Source organism: Leguminivora glycinivorella, chromosome 17, assembly GCF_023078275.1.
Source record: "Leguminivora glycinivorella isolate SPB_JAAS2020 chromosome 17, LegGlyc_1.1, whole genome shotgun sequence".
NCBI classification, from domain to species: Eukaryota; Metazoa; Arthropoda; class Insecta; order Lepidoptera; family Tortricidae; genus Leguminivora; species Leguminivora glycinivorella.
Genome location: NC_062987.1, coordinates 2,461,198 through 2,481,547, shown reverse-complemented (window position 1 = coordinate 2,481,547; position 20,350 = coordinate 2,461,198). Strand labels below are relative to the sequence as shown.

Genomic DNA, 20,350 nt, shown 5'->3' with positions numbered 1-20,350 from the left:
TGTAGAATAACGTTCGACTCGGCTTCTTTAATTCTTACGGGTAGTCGCATCGACCACAGTTAACGGATAGCTCAAATCGTCACTACTTTGAAAAAATCTCGTATCTCACGCTGCTCCTCAAAGTTAAAACGCAGTAAGTCTATATGCATTCCATACATACTTACTACAATTTTCTTTCCATTGACAGATGAAGATACAAGTTTTTTTAAAAGTAGTGACGAAATGTTTCATTAAAGCAGTCGAATCGCGCCCGATATAAATGCGTTTTCACATCATTCGATCCAATATCGGATGTAAGAAGGATTTCAAAGCCAAAAATCAAAGATGGCGGTTTAAATGTATGGGATATCGGTCCTACATCCGATAACGGATCGGATAATGTGAAAACGCACTAAGACGTATGGCTTTCCTTCCAGACGGAATCGTTGACGCCCCCGCCCCTGGCGGGGCGCGCGTCGCCCCCGCGCACGCCCGTGAAGGCGCCGCCGTCGCCGCCGGCGGGCGCGAGTCCCGGGGCGAGTCCCGCGCACGCGCACGCGCTCGCGCTCGCGCACGCGCACGCGCACAGCAAGCCGCCCTACTCCTTCTCCTGCCTCATCTTCATGGCCATCGAGGCCGCGCCGGCGCGCGCGCTGCCCGTCAAGGAGATCTACGCGTGGATCGTGCGCCACTTCCCCTACTTCCGCCACGCGCCGCAGGGCTGGAAGAACAGCGTGCGGCATAACCTGTCGCTCAACAAGTGCTTCCACAAGGTATGTACCATTAGTGTGGGTCGACTTAACGATAAGCTTAACGAATGACTGTCAGTCACGCATATCCATAGCTATAAAGGCAGTAGCGCTGCGATATTCCAGACTTACCTCCTTATTCATAAACGTTATCGGCTTGATAACTGTAGGGTACGGGGGTTAGGCCTCAGGGGTTAAAAGACAACGAGTGGCATAAACTTTCGCTCGACAGATTCTCCCGCGAGGTTTGGACTGTTGAGATGTTACGGTAGATGTTGCGATGAGTTAATGAAGTGACCTCAGAGTCCTCAGACACATGATACGTTATTAGTAGAACTTACAAAGGGTTAGCGGTCGGCGCGTAGTTGAACCAACGATTGTCAGCGCTCACCTGTCAGACTCATTCTAAAACGTTTCCTCAACATCATACATAATCTGACACTACTTGCATCTTATGTATATTCTGCCGTTACGTATACCATTACATTATATAGTATTATCAAGAGTTATTTCATTGTTGCAGGTGGCTGCCGCTCCAGGTCTCGGCAAAGGCTCCCTATGGACGGTCGACCCTCAGCATCGGTCTACATTATTACAGGTACATTCAGCTATAAAATAGAACACCGGTAGACTAAAGCACACGAGTTTTAAGCCAGGTTTGGTCATTATACACGTTAAACTTTCGTGAGACATATTCAAATAATTAATTAATCTACGGCTGTACGGTCACTACGGTTGTATATTGCAGCAATAGAGATATAATAACGTGAGTACAACCGTAGATTCATTAATTAGGTTCGGTCATATTCATTATTAGTGACTATGACTTATAGCATATATTTCGGTACCGGGTCGGCGAGAGCATCTACCGGACCGGATTCAAATTAATGATGATTGGCATTTTTAAAAGTCGCCGAACAAATGATGGTCCATTCGAACGGTACAACTCACACATTAATTTATTGCTACTATATCAAAAACACATAAATAGATTCGTTTCGAAAGTAGTGTATGTGTTCAGGCGTTCGGGCGGCAGCCGATCCCGGCGCCGTCGGAGCCGGAGTCGCCGCCGCCGCCCTCGGCCGCCGCCGCCGCCGCCGCCAAGAACTCGCCCGACCCCGCGCTGTTCCCCTTCCTGGCGCGCCGGCTGCGGCCCGAGCCCGCGCCCGGCCCCGGCCCCGGCCCCGGCCCCGGCCCCGGCCCCGGCCCCGGCCCCGGCCCCGGCCCCGGCCCCGGCCCCGGCCCCGGCGCCGACGAGTACCGCGCCGCCGCCACCGTGCTCGCCATGAAGTACGGGCCCGCCGTGCTCGACCAGGTGACTACTGCACTACCGACACTGAATAACTGTGCCGATTAAACTAACGAAGGCGCGAAATAGGCTACTCGCCTCCTAGTCCGATCGGCCGCTTTTTAAGAACTGTTAAAACGAATTTGAACGATTCGCTATCGAATCAATATGAAGTCGAATTGAGCGACGTCACGGTCGATTCGGTCACTTTATATTATATTTCTACCTGACTTATTAAATAAAAATTCGAAACATTAAATAAATGTCATATACAAAGAAAAAGTGACCAAAGCCTCCAGTGCTCCGAGCTGGAATCGAACCAGCGTACTCCGCTTACCGGGCGAATGCCAGAACCACTCGGCTATCGGTCCACGAAAGCAAGGGTCGAAATTTCTAAGTATATGACATTTCCGAAGGCTCGTGGCGCCCTCTGGCCATCCCTGAGGTAGAACAGTATGGTTCGACCTCCTAGCCGAATCAACTCAGGTGATTACAAGCTAGCGAAGAGAGATGGCGCTGCCATTAACACTCTAAGAACAAATTAAATTACTTTCATAGAAAATATTTTAACCATACTGTTCTACCTCAGGGATGGCCAGAGGGCGCCACGAGCCTTCGGAAATGTCATATACTTAGAAATTTCGACCCTTGCTTTCGTGGACCGATAGCCGAGTGGTTCTGGCATTCGCCCGGTAAGCGGAGTACGCTGGTTCGATTCCAGCTCGGAGCACTGGAGGCTTTGGTCACTTTTTCTTTGTATTTGACATTTATTTAATGTTTAGAACATAATAGTAGTGTTACTACTTAAAATAACAAGTTAAAATATTTTCTATGAAAGTAATTTAATTTGTTCTTAGAAATAAAAATTCGATTTAAAAGTAACTTCTGTCCATGTTTTTTAAATAATTATCTAATGATTTATTTCGTGCATGGTATATAATATTTTATTTTAAGAACGGTCAAGTTACCTATTATAATTATCCACGGGTCGAGAAACGTTCTCGCCTACTCTTTTTAAATTTGCCGTTTTTTTCTAGCCGCGTAAATAGCTGACAGACTTTAGTGATCAGATTTAGTATAATTTATTATCGAATTTGTAGCTGCCGCCGGCGGCGCACCACCTGGTGATCTCCCGCTGCGCGCGCGACGAGCACTCGTACTCGGGCGGCTTCGAGGAGCGGCGCACGGCCGAGGCGCTGCTCAACCTGGCCGGCGTGTGCCCCGAGCCCGCCAGCTAGCAACGGCGCCTCTGCAGGTACAGTTAGCGACACCCTAGCCGCGCCTTGTCGGTACACTAGCCACGCTCTGCAGGCACATTACCCACCCCCTGCAGAACAGCTACAGTGACTCTGCACTCCAAGTTATAGACGTGTTACTTCCCTCAATTATAGACGCCACAAACTATATTATAGCTAGTTATTGTTATCCCTGGAAACCTCAATAAATGGTAGCGTCCAGTGGCCTATTTCACAGCAGTGACACTTTGCCGTTAATTGCCTGTTTAACAAAGAAATATTGAAGCTGAATAATTATTAACTTATCTGGGCCATTTTTTTTTCAAAGTTGTCCACCCCACTTTTTTGCAACATGGGTATTTTTTACGCGATTCATACTCAGAATCGAGAGCTCTTCTTTCGATCCTGATAGGAGAAAAAAAATGTCCCAAGATTTCTATACATTTTTTCGAACCTTCCATTCCGTTACCGACATACAAAATGTATGAAAAAGTGGTAACGGAATGGGAAAAAACCTTGGGACACTTTTTTTCTCCTATTAGGATTGAAAGAGCTCGCGATTCTCAGTGGAAAACACATAAAAAATTCCAAATCTAAAAAGTAGTGGGGTGGACAACTTTGAAAAAAAAATGGCCCATCTACCCAAAAATAGGCATAATAATTGTCAGTGTCAAGTGTCAATATCAATGTTGTGAAATAAGCTACAGATTGTCTTCTAAGTCTACGGAGAAGATCTTAAGACACTTGGAATGCATATTTTTTTGGCAATTTCAAATAATATCAGTCAATATTGACTTGTTAGACGGCTTGTTAGGTACTGACCTAATGTGCAACGAAATTGTCACCGTCTTCCCGAGCACATTTCAATGTATATTTTTCTATTTTCAGAAATGTGCGACCGATATGTTCGAGCGATACGTTGCCGCCATCACTATTTTGATTGCACGGTACTGTACCGAGCCTTTTTTGTGACGTTTAATTTTGAACTAAACACATTGGACTCAGACTCCGGGTATCAAAACTGGCAGCTATTTTGTTCGATCTATTTGAAAGATCAAATGAAATCTTATATGTGTAAGTGTATGAAACACTACTTCATATGAAGTATATAAACTAAAGCGGTTATTAAGTATAGTTAATTTATAATTTAATTTAAAGGTAGAGCATGTGGCTGTTACAGTGTTAAAACAATCTAATTATGTTACTGCTCAATCGCTTCTAGCAATAGTTGGAAACTAATGATAGATTAAAGTTTCTCAAAGAAAAGTTGCGCTAGGGCCAAGCTCAGATGACGGCGACCAAATTGTTGGGTTCGTAGAACTATATTGTTTAAATTAATAGCTACGTCTACCTTGACGGTTATAGGGCCCGTTTTATCTAAAGGGTATACTACATTTTTGTGATGTTTTCCCATTATTTTTAATTAAAATTTTAACGAAATTCTAACCATTGCTGCTTGCTGTCACGTCAATAAAAGAATAGTTTCATTAACGATATGTCCTCGTATCCATATACGTCAATAGCGGCGAAAAGGTAGGTTGACAACGCACTTGCAAATCCTCTGGGGTTGCGGGTGTTCATACACTGCTATCATCATAATAAAATGTAACTAAAATATGACACAAAACGTATTTATAATTATTTTTTTTAACAAAAAGAGCCTTAAATTATTTTTTTTACAACTGGTGTTGACACTGTTGACCCTGCCTGCTACGCAGTGGTCCCGGGTTCGAATCCCGGCAAGGGCACTTATTTGTGTGATGAGCACAGATATTTGTTTCTGAGTCGGTCAGTATTTTCTGTGTATTTAAGTAGTTGTATATTATACATATATGTATAGCTCACTGTAATGCCATGTTAACGTATTGACAAATAGCGTTGTCTGAGTACCTGTCAACTCAGACTCAGTCAATCTGTGTAACGCCGTGGCTTACGTGGGCGACGGTCGCGCGATGGTCGCGCGACGGCGATGCGACGCATACGAAATCAAACCTTATCGATATGGAAGTATGAGACGTGACGGCGACGGTCGCGCGACCGTCGCCCACGCAAGACACGGCGTAAGAATGTCCTAAAATAATTATTTATTTTATTTTATTTATTAATGACATTCTATGTATTTTTCCATTCGATATCATTAAACAAAGTTTTATGATAACTAAAAGGAAATACTAATATTGGAAAATGACAGAAAAGTGTAGTGTAAAACTTAAATAAAATGGCCCATGTTTACCATTCTCTAGTCGATTAAAGACAAATCATTTTTAACCGGGCGAGCCCTGTGGTTCACACTTGAGTAATATTTAGGAGAAAATACCTCACTCATTAGTTAGGACCTCTATTTTTCCATTCAATAAAATGTTTTGTAATATACTTGACTCTAATAGGATTTATTATAAAACAGATATTTTAAAGTATCGCGTACCAGGAAGAATTCCGTACGTTGACGTCTGTTCCTATCTCTTTCGACTGCGCATTATTATATTGCTTTCCTGCCCATTGTGCAGGCGGTCAAAGCCACTGGGCGAGCGTTTCAGCAACATGCATACGATTCAGTAAAAGCAGGCGGGTCAAGGAGCGAAATAAACTTGTGGTATGCATCCTCAATTTAAAAGTTACTGGTTTTGTTCTATTACGCCGAATTGCGCTATCTTAAAACCAAATCAACCCGAAAAAATTTAACCACGCATGTCTGAAGTCAAAATAAAGAAAAAATGTTTAAGTAAATTGGCAAAAAAATTGTTTGCTACATTTGTTTTTTTTTTTTTTTTTTGAATCATTATCCGTGAATTGGCACTAAATGTTATTTTATTATATTATTCAGACATCTGTCAATGAGGATAGTTAACTATGCCTGATAAAAGTGATAATGTCATTATGATCTAAGTAATAACAAAGACATATGTAATAACTCCGTATAGACAGATAAAGTCTAAGAAAAAAACCACACAGAAAAAGGTACCGTGACCTAGATGGCGATACACCTTTGGGGAACGCTCGGCTAGATGGCGCTAATATTAATATTTGACATTTTAACACATATCAAGCTAAGAATATAGAACAAATTGTCAAAAAATTAGGTTAAAAAGTTTAAAGTTGTGTCGAGAGATGGCAGTCTATGCACTGTGATCACACATTTTACTTTGACAGTAACTCTCTATAATAGTCTTTGGTAATAATAATGAGTTGTTTTTTAGCAACTGAAACTAAGCGAAATGCAGAAAAGTTTATATGACATTTAGTCTTGAATTGTGATCAGGAATACGCTGTTAAGCTTATTCGGTTTCCTCATATTAGACTGTGTATATTATATTACCTATGCATGTTTTGAGATAGCGCTTTCGGTTTAGTAGAGCAGACTGTAGTTTCAATCGTTGTACGAGAATGGAAAATAGTAATAGGATCCATGCATTTAGGTTTTCTCCCTATTAATTTTAATTACTCATTCTTAAACCTAAGAAAATGTTATATGATAATTAAAGGTAAACCAAGTGTTACCACATTTCCGTCTATTTTAATAGTATTTTATCGAATGCCAAATGTTGCCAGTTTAATAATGAGTTACTTATAAGGTGCTACACCTTTTAATCAGAAAATAACGGAAATGTGATAATCTGTATACTTAAGTTTTAAATTTGCATTATATTTATTTAGCTTTTGTGCAGTTTTATTGATAATTTATTAGCTGAATTAAGTTAAGGATATTTAATATTTATTTAAATAGTTAGGTTACAATTTTGATATAACTTATCTTTTGTGATCAGTTAATAGATTTCATCTATTATGTTTATGTATCCAACAGTTATAAAATTAAATATGGCTGTCGTTTGTGAGGTTTTCACAAACTTTACCTAAGTATGTATATATGTTGTTAATTTGTGCAATAGCCTTTAATATCACTTACTAGTATAGTAAAAGTAGATCAAAAACGATTTCAATTGCCTATTGTCTTTGTATGGGTACCTAAATGGGCGTATGCAAAATGTTCAAACGACGTAGGAATTTTAGAATATACTTACCATAATTATATTAAGATTCAGGTGATCAATGTACATATTTTGCTGCTCCTTAACCACAAAGTGCATTTACCTCAGCCTGTTTAAGATACTATAGTTCAAATGACAGCAATCTGTAAAGTAATAATTAAAATAACTAAGTAGTTAATTTCGCAAATAATATACGACATAGTCATTTCCGTACCGTGAACTTGTATATATCTAGTTGAATTTTACTATAGAAACATCTAAAAGAGAAAAATATTAACCTGTATGAATATTTTTATGATGATTCACCACTGGAAAGAAATCAAACCATGTTAAATATTTTGAGATCAGACGGGAACAGCCGTGTCGTGGTAGTCTAGTGGCCCAGGGTGTGCAGTTCAGTGATGCAGGTTGTCGCAAAACTGGATGTCTGCCACATTTCTAACCTGCAAAGATGAAAATATCCATATTGTTTAATATTATCCTCTGGTGAGGGCACCTGCTTCTGAAAATAATAACAAAAAAATGTTACTTAACCGTAGCTATCTACGAATCAAGAAAAGAGAAAAATAAAATAATCAATACCTAATCTAATAAGGAAACAAAGTTTCCCCCGCGTTTTTGACTTTTTGTATGTTCGCAATAAACCTAAACTATCAATAGGTATGATTTTTGAGGAGGGTTTGGTTAATTTGTTAAGGATTAGTGTAACCCGAGCAAACAGACAGTTCTAAGTAAATGTTTCGTTTAGAAGTAGGTGCCGTAAGGTCTCTAGATATATCTAAAAATGTTAAAGAGCATCTAGTGACAGATCTAAAGTGCCTATTAGTGCTTCTAATCTATCTTACTATTAGCGGTGTGGAAGGGTGAGATGGGTAATGTTACCGATGAAATCTATATAATAATATAATAGTATGTTTTAATATAAATATCAAATTTAACTTTTTGACAAGCCTAAACGTCTGCAATCGATGCCAATAGGCTAAGAATAAATTTAATAGTGGAAAATTACTGCCTTCGATCGATCACCGTGAGTTCAAGTCTCATCCAAGCCCAAGTATCGATACTTTAGCGAAAATTTCCACCATGTGGTGTTGATCGATGACGGGAATATTCCACTTTTAAATTTATTATAGATATTTGTTTTAATTCGCTATTTTATTTATTTATTTAAATATGGTATAACATCAGCCTTTCAATGCCTCGTCTATATTGTAGAGTGCCCTGCAAGTAGTTATCGTGAAGCTTGTCAGTACGCATATATTAGGCAGTACCATACAGTCAACCAATTGGAACCCTAGGCCACTCTACAACCATGTCAAAATGACAAGCAGTAAGAGATTTCTTACAATCTGATTTATAACGTCACTGTGACGTAGTTCTACAGTGGCCTAGGGTTCCAATTGGTTGACTACCTGGTATGCCAGTTAATATCATTGCCCGTCAAAGGCCACTGACATACAGAAGTATATTTCATGGGTAACATATAAGGTGATAAGATGATAAGTATACACCAACTAGGGTTATGTGATAATTATAGCAGAAATTAAGGTTACAGTAATATTTGGGTTACATTACACATTTTGCCAGTTAGAAAATCTGTCGTTCTCAGAACAAGGTACTATATCGATTTTCATTATAATGGTAATATTTTTCATATACTAAGTAATAATAATAAGTTATTTATTTAAGACGGTCGTGGATCATTGTAATAGTAGTAGCTTAGGACCACCTCGTCGTCTCTATACAATTTATAGCCTTAAAACGCAAAATCTGCAAAATATGAATCGGAAAATAGTGTAGGCAGTACAAGTCGCGGCACGTAACTTTAGCGCTGACCGTTATTGCACAGAAGTCAAAAACAGGTGTCTCAGGGGATACAGGGGGCGCAGGGTATGCGTCCCCATGCGCAGCCGTCCCTCTACTCCCCCTCCACATTTCACTCAGCGCTAAATTAATTTCGTGCCGCCACTTGTACCATAAATAACATATTCTAAAGTAATAGCTCTTATCGATGATCGACAAACTGATGCCTTCTCCTATAGTAACTGACATATATCATTACTTAAATTATGAAATCATATTTATTTCTGTGAATAAGCGGTTGCACGTTTTACAAATATAGTATGTAATATGCGTATATTTGATTTGATATGTGTTTTATGTTTAAATTATGAAAGAAATATAAGTTATGCATAGAATAATGTTAGACTGAAGCAATGACTGATTTGTGATGAAGCAATATTATTTATTAGTGAAATGAAATGGATTTACAAACCTTTGTTTCGAGCCCCAAAGTGGTAAAACTTTCTTACCCATTTTATTTTTATGAATTTAACAAATGAATTAGTTCTGTAAACTTTATGAGCAAATTAATAATGAGTCTCTGATTTCAATATGAATGGTTTATTTCCACAAAAAAGCTTGACACAGCTTATAAAAGTAAATATATAAAATTACTTTGGTAGTCAAACTGCTATGTATGAAATTTTATTCGAGGTTATATTTAGCTGAGTAATTTTATTAATACAAGGAGATCGAAGGTGTATAATGGTTTTACAAGAAAGCGATTATATTTATAAAAAGTCTTTATTGTTTACTCACGTTCATTTGTCGCTGTGCCAAAACTATTATAGAACTGTTATTGTCATGTAATGCAAATTCAATTAATTTGAATGTATTTACATACATAAAATATACTTGTAACGCATAGATTAGACTATAAGTGATATGGTAATATGTTTTAATGCTAAATATAAATACATACAATTTTGCTGTATTTAGAGGCGTCTTCCATCTTTACTCATTATTTTCTCGTAGATAACTTACGGGGAAGAAACACATGCTATGGTCTATGGTTGATAAAAAGATAGACCGTTGCCTGACCTCTAAGTAATATGTTCTTAGTTGTCACTTTCTCAACCTGGGACCCATTTCTCGAAGCTACAAATTACAATTTACAAGTGGTAGTCAATGCCTAATATGACAAGTTGGAAAGAGACTTCCGCTTGTAACTCGTAACTTTCAGTTCTGAGAAGTGGGCCACTGTGGTCTAACAAGCGGTTAAAACGGAGATCACCGGTATTATTTTTCCACATTATAAAAGCAGTTTTATTCTGGTCAAAACAAAGGGGTTCTTCCAGTGGCGACATTGAATTTCCGAAAAAAAAAATCGCCGTGATACGTGGTCCCAGTGACCTTGGGAACCGGTACACAGGAGTACAGAACAATTGGCCGGAAATATTTTATTCGTGATTGGTAGACGTGGAAATGTGTTGAAATAAGATATACATTTTCTTTGTGATGGCCCTTAATAAGTGATTACCTTTCCGTTACTGTAAAAAGGGTAGCCATGCTGTTTGTTCCCCGGCTGTAGGACACTAGCCTTTCTTTCGGTGGTATAAGGAATGTAGTTGAAACTTTACAGCAATAATTAGTACCTAATTGTAGTAGTATTTTGCTCGTAGATGCTACTTATATTATATGATATGTGTGATACATTACATTGCGGTTTCTTTATATCGTGCTATATTTTTCGCTTCTTATATCTGAATAATTAAAATATATTAAACCAATTCTTCAGATGTAAGTAATGAAGTTTAAAAGTTATATCAATATGATATTAAAATTGTTGCGTCTTTCAAGTAATCGTAAATCAGAATAATTTTATCTAATTTATTAATAAGATATGTGACTCTGTTATTGTTTAGTTGTAGTTGGTATTGGTTTTGTGAATGAGAACTTTTAGAAAAATCTTCTCGTAATTATATTTAATTTTATTTAGAATAATTGTTTTGTGGCTCGTGTTAAGGTGTTGCCACTAAATCATGCGTGGAAATTTTATAAAAAAATATTTTTAAATTCTTTATTTTTATTATAAAATTTACCTACACTTACTAACAAATAAATACAGAAATAATTCTTAACCCCACAAAGTAGCTACTTATAACAAACGATTTTACCTTACCGATGAAACTTTAAAGCCGCTTTCAGAAATGCCTGTGTTGAACGACTTGACTACATAGACCTACTAAAAAAATATAGATAATCAAACAGACTGTCCCTCTAGTGCACAAAACCATGAAAGTTAACAATACGTTTCACTTGTAACTGTTCAGGCTAAAAATAAGTTTTTGATTCCTTTTGAGACGTTTTGATGTATTATGATTTAAGATCCATCATCTCCCCTCAAGAATCCATGGCTAGTTCACACAGACAACCATTCACCTCCAAATATTTGATGAAAACTAAATAACTACAGTAAAATAAAAGCTACTCGGCGAATTCGATATAATAATTTCCTACAGGGGCTTACATGTTACCATGTGCCATTAGAAACCGACCTAACGCTGAAAGAAATGTTGGGGCGTTTTCGTTTTAAAGAAAGGTGCGACCAGTTCGCCTGACCATGTCACTTTGTCAGGTATTCGCTAAAAGTAAGTGTCCAATAACTGGCAAGCTCATGCCCTTTGGCTAACTGGTAATCCACGTTGGAGCCCACTGATTGGGATTATTTAGAGTGACATTTAAAATATTTTTGTAATAACTAAAAAATCCTTTTGAATCGTGGCAACACCGCTGCTTGCTTCTAGCTCTTTAGTCTCCGAACTATGTTAAGTAAATAAATTGTTGTTGTTGATATTTTCCGGCTTGTGAAACACCACTTTATCTTTATTAATATATTTGCTATTGTTGAGAGTTATTGTAAAACTTTTATTTGTCCTAAATTCTTTTTTGTCTCTGTACATATCCTTTAAATAAATTATGTACCGAGGATACCTTATGCATTTTATTTTTCCATTATAATATAATTATGTCTAATTATAAATAAACGGCCTGTACCTTCCACAAGAAATGAATACCACCAACTTCGTCGTACCCTAATAGTAAATTCGTGAGAATTGACCCCACGGAACAGCACAATAGGCTAGTTTCCTACTAAACTAAAATCCACAATCCTACGGACTAAATTGACAAATGACTGACAAGTAAAGTGTTACCAGGAACAGCAAAATAAAAATAGTGAAGCGTATATGTCGATAACAATATATCGACAAGTTCTAAAGTACATATAACAGACAAGTTTAACACTTTCGCTACCAAGAACCCGACTGTCGGGTACACCGCTCGTAGAAGCGTAGCCGATTACATGGGTTTCCCCGTATGTAGCGAAAATGTCGTAGCGCCGCGTAGAGCCCGGTTTCGAAAGTGTTAAATCAAGAATAAGTATATTAGTTTCAAATAAGAGGTACACATTTTGGTTTGTTCTATTTTCGAGGTAGTGGATTGATACCATGCGTTTTTACCCAATAGTTTTAAAACGTAAAAAGCTTTCCGAGATTGTGTGTAAAAAATAAAATACTATCTCAGACGATAATTTTACTAGTCTTTATTATAAAATATTATTAATTCCCAGCCGGTGTATTATGTTTTCAATTTTATCACATATCTATGGGGATAAAGTATCCGTCATGCTATGGCAAGTATATCATAAATATCTATATAATTTTCATATAATATTATTGCTGCTTTGAAATTAAAAAGAAATATCTCTAATCAGGGGTACAGACCTTTTGATCTGTCGAAATCACTGAAAAAGTTGGTATATTGGTTAGCCGATCAAATTGCCAATTTGATTGTCCTGTCTGGGTGCACCTTAAATCTACGGTGTAATAATAATTTTAACATCGATAAGAACGACACTAGCCAAACTGTGGCAACATTTGTTCACACTTACTTGTCAATTTGGTCCGTAGGATTATGGATTTTACTTTAGTCAAATCAGCTTCTTTTTATGAACTGTCAAAACGATTTGCTAATAATATGGAATTACTATGAAATACTGAGTAGTGACGTCATGGTCAATTCATTTACTTTAAATATAAATTATGTTTAAAAATAACTGTCCATATTTATCTCCTAGATATGTGGTGCTTTATTTCGTGCACTGCATAAAATATTTTAAAACTAGCCTATTCGGACGAGTCTATTCCATAGGGGGAGCAGTTTTCTTCATCCATTACTTCGTAGTCTTATTCTCATCTTATTCCTTTGGATTCTATAAAAATGAATCCTGCGCCAGTCTTAGATGGCCTACTTGAAATATGGTCTTTCAGTGTCAGTATGTTCAGATTGTTCACGCTTGAACTGCTGAACCGTAACCAATTTAGTTTAAAGGTAGGTTTGTCTGTAGTACTATTTCCGAGTAAAGGTAAGTACCTATATTACGATCACGATACAAGTGAAGACAGGAGGAAGCTCGAAACGAATGGCGATAAATTAAAACACGTTAAACAACAACTTTGCCCCATTGTAAAACAAATTTAATAACTATTTATGTTTTTTTTTATTTAGAACACATACAGTCATTTATACATATGAAAAGGGTGCATATAAATATACGCATGCAAACTTACTCTAAAAACCGGCCAAGTGCGAGTCGGGCTCGCGCACAAAGGGTTCCGTAGCAGCAAATATAATAAACTTATTATGTCAATTTATACACCTGCCAAAATTACAGTTAAATCAACCTATCTCAAAAACTATAAGAGATACTTTGATCAAACCAAAAATCGTTGAAAGAGTTAATTAGCATGCATCACCTCTATTTTTTTTAGAATTTTATACCCCGTAGTTATAAAAATAGAGGGGGGGGGACATACTTTTTACGACTTTGAGAGCTGATATCTCAAAAACCGTTCACTTTAAGAAAAATGTTTTTTAGAAAACTTTATATCATTTTAAAAGACCTTTCCATTGATACCCCACACGGGTATGTACATCGAAAAAAAAATTTTCATCCCTCAGTTACATGTATGGGGGGCCCCACCCCCAATTCTTTTTTTTACTATTTAGTGTCATAATTTTGTAGCGGTTCATACAACACATATTCCCATCAAATTTCATCACTGTAGTACTTATAGTTTCCGAGTAAATCGGCTGTGACAGACGGACAGACGGACAGACGGACATGACGAAACTATAAGGGTTCCGTTTTTGCCATTTTGGCTACGGAACCCTAAAAAAAAGACCTGGAGGTTCATACAATTTAGAACAGTAAAAATCAGCGATTGTTAATATACCTAGATGTCTAAAGAGCTCTCAAAAATGACCCCACGAATATTGTGCCACGGTGGGCGGGGCCTAAAAATTGTGCCACGGAGCTTGTCAGTGCGCCAATGGCGGCCAGTCGGAACAGTCGTAGTACGGCATATTTAGAATATATGTTTACAAAAAGAATATGCCCTACTGTTTTGTAATATCATGTACTAGTCGTTCCAACAAATACGGAGAAAAATATACGCGCATAAGCATACGCGTAGTCATTTGTTTCCTTTGGTCTATGACAGATGACGTCACTAAGAGTCCCTAAACGTGTTAATTTAGAAAGTTGTAGAATAGAAATAGACGTGACGTCCAGTGTCAGTACGGCGTATTATGATCTTGGAACCACTTTTCGGCTGGCATTTTGTTTGAAAGTAGTGTTCTATGTTATTATCTTTCGGTGGCGACATCTAAGTAATTACATATTCAAGGGCCGGTTTTTTAGTCACCAGATAAATATATCTACCAGATAAAGTTATCATTATCCTTTTCATCACACCCGCACTTTAAATGTGCTATTGCACGCAGGCGGAGTGTGAGTTATAGAAAAATCGTTCTCCCAAGGGAATAATGAAATCTCTTGTACCGTACTTAACTTTTTCACATCTATTTACATATTTTTTACATTGCGAGTGTGATGAAAAACATTGTGTGTAACTCGGGGAGTATGAATATTACTAACTCGAGTTTTTAAATCGCTCCGGCAAGCCGTCGCGATTTAACTTACTCTCGTTAGTAATATTCAACTTTCTCCCCTTGTTGCACAATGTACTATTTCATCACACGTATAAATTACAGTGACAGCTGACATTTATCTGACAGATATTATTTATCTGGCGATTGAAAAACCTGACCAGCCCTGAAAAGGTAAAATTTATAAAATGAAAGCCTACGTTTAACACCTGTTAACAATAGATGGCAACTGACAACAACCTGAACGTGACTGTACATTGATATACAGATATAAATTGAATTTATCTAGCCATAACAATACTTATTATAGCGGCATACGTGTAAGACATACCTAATTATTATTTTCATATGTAGGTTGTTACTTCATAACAACAAATTAATTATGTAGTTATTTTTTAATATGCATAAAATTAAAATTATTTCTGCTTGGTTCTTTAATGTATGACATAAACCCATCCCTTTTCGTGTCAAATTTTAGTCAAATATGAACCGCAAATTCTTAGCTGCCAGTACGTACCTACAGCAAGAAGGTTATTAACCGAATAAAATCGCTGATTGGTAGTTAGTGACATTATATGCATTTCAGCTACACTTTTCTGTGTGCATTAGTATAAAAGAGATGACTAGATATTGTTTTGTTTACCAGTTTTGATTACAGGGCCTGTAAACGTATTGTCTTGTGTAAATGTAGGCGTAATTGTGTATGTGTGCTAAACGGTGCCAAGAATTTGAACGGTAATGTTCTTAAAAGCGGCTTCCATGTTTATCTTACTTCGTTGGTAAAAATACATAACACTTGCAAAGCTATGCTAAGGTAAGGCTAAGGTTACATAATACAATAAGTATTGAAAATACAAATGTATGCAAAGATGGTTACTACGTAAATCTTTATAAAGCATGTAGTAACAAGTGAATTTAGAATAAAGATGTCCAAGGTGTACCATAATTATATAAACGATGAAGTTTAGCTATAATATAATAGTATTGGGTTGGTAAGAAAGTAATGAGCGATCGATTGAATTCCACATAAAATTTTTGAGAGAGTTCTAGAATCTTCTATGGTCGAAAGTATATAAAGGGCGAGTCGCACAGTTTCTCGTCAGTCATTCACTAGCTGTCGCCGAGCTAATATAAGGAAGAAAATGAACGAATTAAAAGTGCATGTAAGGCATTGCTTACTATATGAATTTCAGTCTGGCCATTCAGCCGCCGAAGCAGTGCGTAATATATGTCAGCGTGTTGCTCCTGAAGTTGTGTCTGAGGCCACAACGAAACGATGGTTCCAGCGGTTTCGTAGTGGCGACTTTTCATTATCAGATCAACCTAAGTCTGGTCGACCGGTGAAGATTGATGTAGCCAAATTAAAAACCTTAATTGAAGGAGATCCGAGGCTAACGAGTCGTACTCTTGCTACCGAGTTAGGCTGCTCTCATGTCATCATAGAACCACATTTACACGAGTTGGGTAAAAACTACAAATACAGTGTTTGGATACCGCAGGAACTTGATAGAGATCAACTAAACCGCCGTGCCGATATCTGCATACAACTTCTGTCTTTTTGCCGCACATTCAACTGGTTGGACCATCTTATCACTGAAGATGAAAAATGGGTTTTATATATAAATCACACACGCAAACGTCAGTGGCTAGCTCCAAACGAAAAAGGAATAGAGGCACCAAAAACAGAGCCTCACCCGAAAAAAGTTATGCTGTCCGTTTGGTGGGATATTCATGGTATTATTCACTGGGAACTCCTACCAAGTGGAATGACTGTTACCGCATCAGTATACTGTAATCAGCTTGAAAATTTAAACCAAAAAATCTGTCAGAATCGTCCACAGCATGCTAAAGTTTTTTTCACACGACAATGCTCGCCCACACATTGCAAAAGTGACTCGCTCGGCTAAAGCTATTGGAGCTAGGTTGGAAAGTGATACCTCATCCACCGTACTCTTCAGACTTGGCACCTACGGATTACGCATTGTTCAAATCGCTAAGCAATGCCTTGAATGAAAAAAGTTCGATGATCAAGCCCATCTACGACAGTACATAGCTGAGTTTTTTGAATCTAAACCTAAGAACTTCTTCGCCGATGCTATTCATTCTTTACCAGAACGATGGAGACAAGTAGTAGATAACGAAGGCCGTTATATTTTTGATAAATGATTAAAATAATAAATTAAATAAAAATTACAATATTGGTTATGATTCGCTCATTACTTTCTTACCAACCCAATACATTACTACAGAGGCCGGGACAAATGCTATACATTACATACCTCGGCGGGAAATGGGGTTGCCGGCCGAAGACATATAGACGGCCGAGCGAAGCGAGAGAAGTCTATGACAGATGACGTCACTAAGAGTCCCTAAACGTGTTAATTTAGAAAGTTGTAGAATAGAAATAGACGTGACGTCCAGTGTCAGTACGGCGTATTATGATCTTGGAACCACTTTTCGGCTGGCATTTTGTTTGAAAGTAGTGTTCTATGTTATTATCTTTCGGTGGCGACATCTAAGTAATTACATATTCAAGGGCCGGTTTTTTAGTCACCAGATAAATATATCTACCAGATAAAGTTATCATTATCCTTTTCATCACACCCGCACTTTAAATGTGCTATTGCACGCAGGCGGAGTGTGAGTTATAGAAAAATCGTTCTCCCAAGGGAATAATGAAATCTCTTGTACCGTACTTAACTTTTTCACATCTATTTACATATTTTTTACATTGCGAGTGTGATGAAAAACATTGTGTGTAACTCGGGGAGTATGAATATTACTAACTCGAGTTTTTAAATCGCTCCGGCAAGCCGTCGCGATTTAACTTACTCTCGTTAGTAATATTCAACTTTCTCCCCTTGTTGCACAATGTACTATTTCATCACACGTATAAATTACAGTGACAGCTGACATTTATCTGACAGATATTATTTATCTGGCGATTGAAAAACCTGACCAGCCCTGAAAAGGTAAAATTTATAAAATGAAAGCCTACGTTTAACACCTGTTAACAATAGATGGCAACTGACAACAACCTGAACGTGACTGTACATTGATATACAGATATAAATTGAATTTATCTAGCCATAACAATACTTATTATAGCGGCATACGTGTAAGACATACCTAATTATTATTTTCATATGTAGGTTGTTACTTCATAACAACAAATTAATTATGTAGTTATTTTTTAATATGCATAAAATTAAAATTATTTCTGCTTGGTTCTTTAATGTATGACATAAACCCATCCCTTTTCGTGTCAAATTTTAGTCAAATATGAACCGCAAATTCTTAGCTGCCAGTACGTACCTACAGCAAGAAGGTTATTAACCGAATAAAATCGCTGATTGGTAGTTAGTGACATTATATGCATTTCAGCTACACTTTTCTGTGTGCATTAGTATAAAAGAGATGACTAGATATTGTTTTGTTTACCAGTTTTGATTACAGGGCCTGTAAACGTATTGTCTTGTGTAAATGTAGGCGTAATTGTGTATGTGTGCTAAACGGTGCCAAGAATTTGAACGGTAATGTTCTTAAAAGCGGCTTCCATGTTTATCTTACTTCGTTGGTAAAAATACATAACACTTGCAAAGCTATGCTAAGGTAAGGCTAAGGTTACATAATACAATAAGTATTGAAAATACAAATGTATGCAAAGATGGTTACTACGTAAATCTTTATAAAGCATGTAGTAACAAGTGAATTTAGAATAAAGATGTCCAAGGTGTACCATAATTATATAAACGATGAAGTTTAGCTATAATATAATAGTATTGGGTTGGTAAGAAAGTAATGAGCGATCGATTGAATTCCACATAAAATTTTTGAGAGAGTTCTAGAATCTTCTATGGTCGAAAGTATATAAAGGGCGAGTCGCACAGTTTCTCGTCAGTCATTCACTAGCTGTCGCCGAGCTAATATAAGGAAGAAAATGAACGAATTAAAAGTGCATGTAAGGCATTGCTTACTATATGAATTTCAGTCTGGCCATTCAGCCGCCGAAGCAGTGCGTAATATATGTCAGCGTGTTGCTCCTGAAGTTGTGTCTGAGGCCACAACGAAACGATGGTTCCAGCGGTTTCGTAGTGGCGACTTTTCATTATCAGATCAACCTAAGTCTGGTCGACCGGTGAAGATTGATGTAGCCAAATTAAAAACCTTAATTGAAGGAGATCCGAGGCTAACGAGTCGTACTCTTGCTACCGAGTTAGGCTGCTCTCATGTCATCATAGAACCACATTTACACGAGTTGGGTAAAAACTACAAATACAGTGTTTGGATACCGCAGGAACTTGATAGAGATCAACTAAACCGCCGTGCCGATATCTGCATACAACTTCTGTCTTTTTGCCGCACATTCAACTGGTTGGACCATCTTATCACTGAAGATGAAAAATGGGTTTTATATATAAATCACACACGCAAACGTCAGTGGCTAGCTCCAAACGAAAAAGGAATAGAGGCACCAAAAACAGAGCCTCACCCGAAAAAAGTTATGCTGTCCGTTTGGTGGGATATTCATGGTATTATTCACTGGGAACTCCTACCAAGTGGAATGACTGTTACCGCATCAGTATACTGTAATCAGCTTGAAAATTTAAACCAAAAAATCTGTCAGAATCGTCCACAGCATGCTAAAGTTTTTTTCACACGACAATGCTCGCCCACACATTGCAAAAGTGACTCGCTCGGCTAAAGCTATTGGAGCTAGGTTGGAAAGTGATACCTCATCCACCGTACTCTTCAGACTTGGCACCTACGGATTACGCATTGTTCAGATCGCTAAGCAATGCCTTGAATGAAAAAAAGTTCGATGATCAAGCCCATCTACGACAGTACATAGCTGAGTTTTTTGAATCTAAACCTAAGAACTTCTTCGCCGATGCTATTCATTCTTTACCAGAACGATGGAGACAAGTAGTAGATAACGAAGGCCGTTATATTTTTGATAAATGATTAAAATAATAAATTAAATAAAAATTACAATATTGGTTATGATTCGCTCATTACTTTCTTACCAACCCAATACATTACTACAGAGGCCGGGACAAATGCTATACATTACATACCTCGGCGGGAAATGGGGTTGCCCGCCTCAGACCTATCCGGCCTCGCTTCGCTCGGCCGTCTATATGTCTTCGGCCGGCAACCCCATTTCCCGCCGAGGTATGTAATGTATAGTGCTTTTCTCAAACATGGTATGAAATAAATAAAGTCTACTGAAAATAGTAACTTTGGATGGCTGTATCTCCTAAACGGTGCGTCGTAGCGCAAAAATAATCGAATTTTCGTTCCCCTTTAATGTCCCGT

General features: G+C 37.7%; 1 protein-coding gene across 2 annotated transcripts in view; it reads left to right on the top strand.

Annotated features, from left to right (window-relative positions):
* Positions 1-5,166, top strand: part of LOC125235422 (forkhead box protein L1-like) — a 34,168-nt gene extending 29,002 nt beyond the window's left edge. For both annotated transcript variants that reach the window (XM_048141979.1, XM_048141980.1), the window contains exons 5-9: positions 417-752; positions 1,252-1,326; positions 1,750-2,043; positions 3,117-3,271; positions 4,140-5,166. In XM_048141979.1, the coding sequence (XP_047997936.1) occupies positions 417-752; positions 1,252-1,326; positions 1,750-2,043; positions 3,117-3,254 (843 nt within the window). In that variant the 3' untranslated portion in view covers positions 3,255-3,271; positions 4,140-5,166. The remainder of the gene's footprint in view (positions 1-416; positions 753-1,251; positions 1,327-1,749; positions 2,044-3,116; positions 3,272-4,139) is intronic.
* The last annotated feature ends 15,184 nt before the right edge of the window (positions 5,167-20,350 follow it).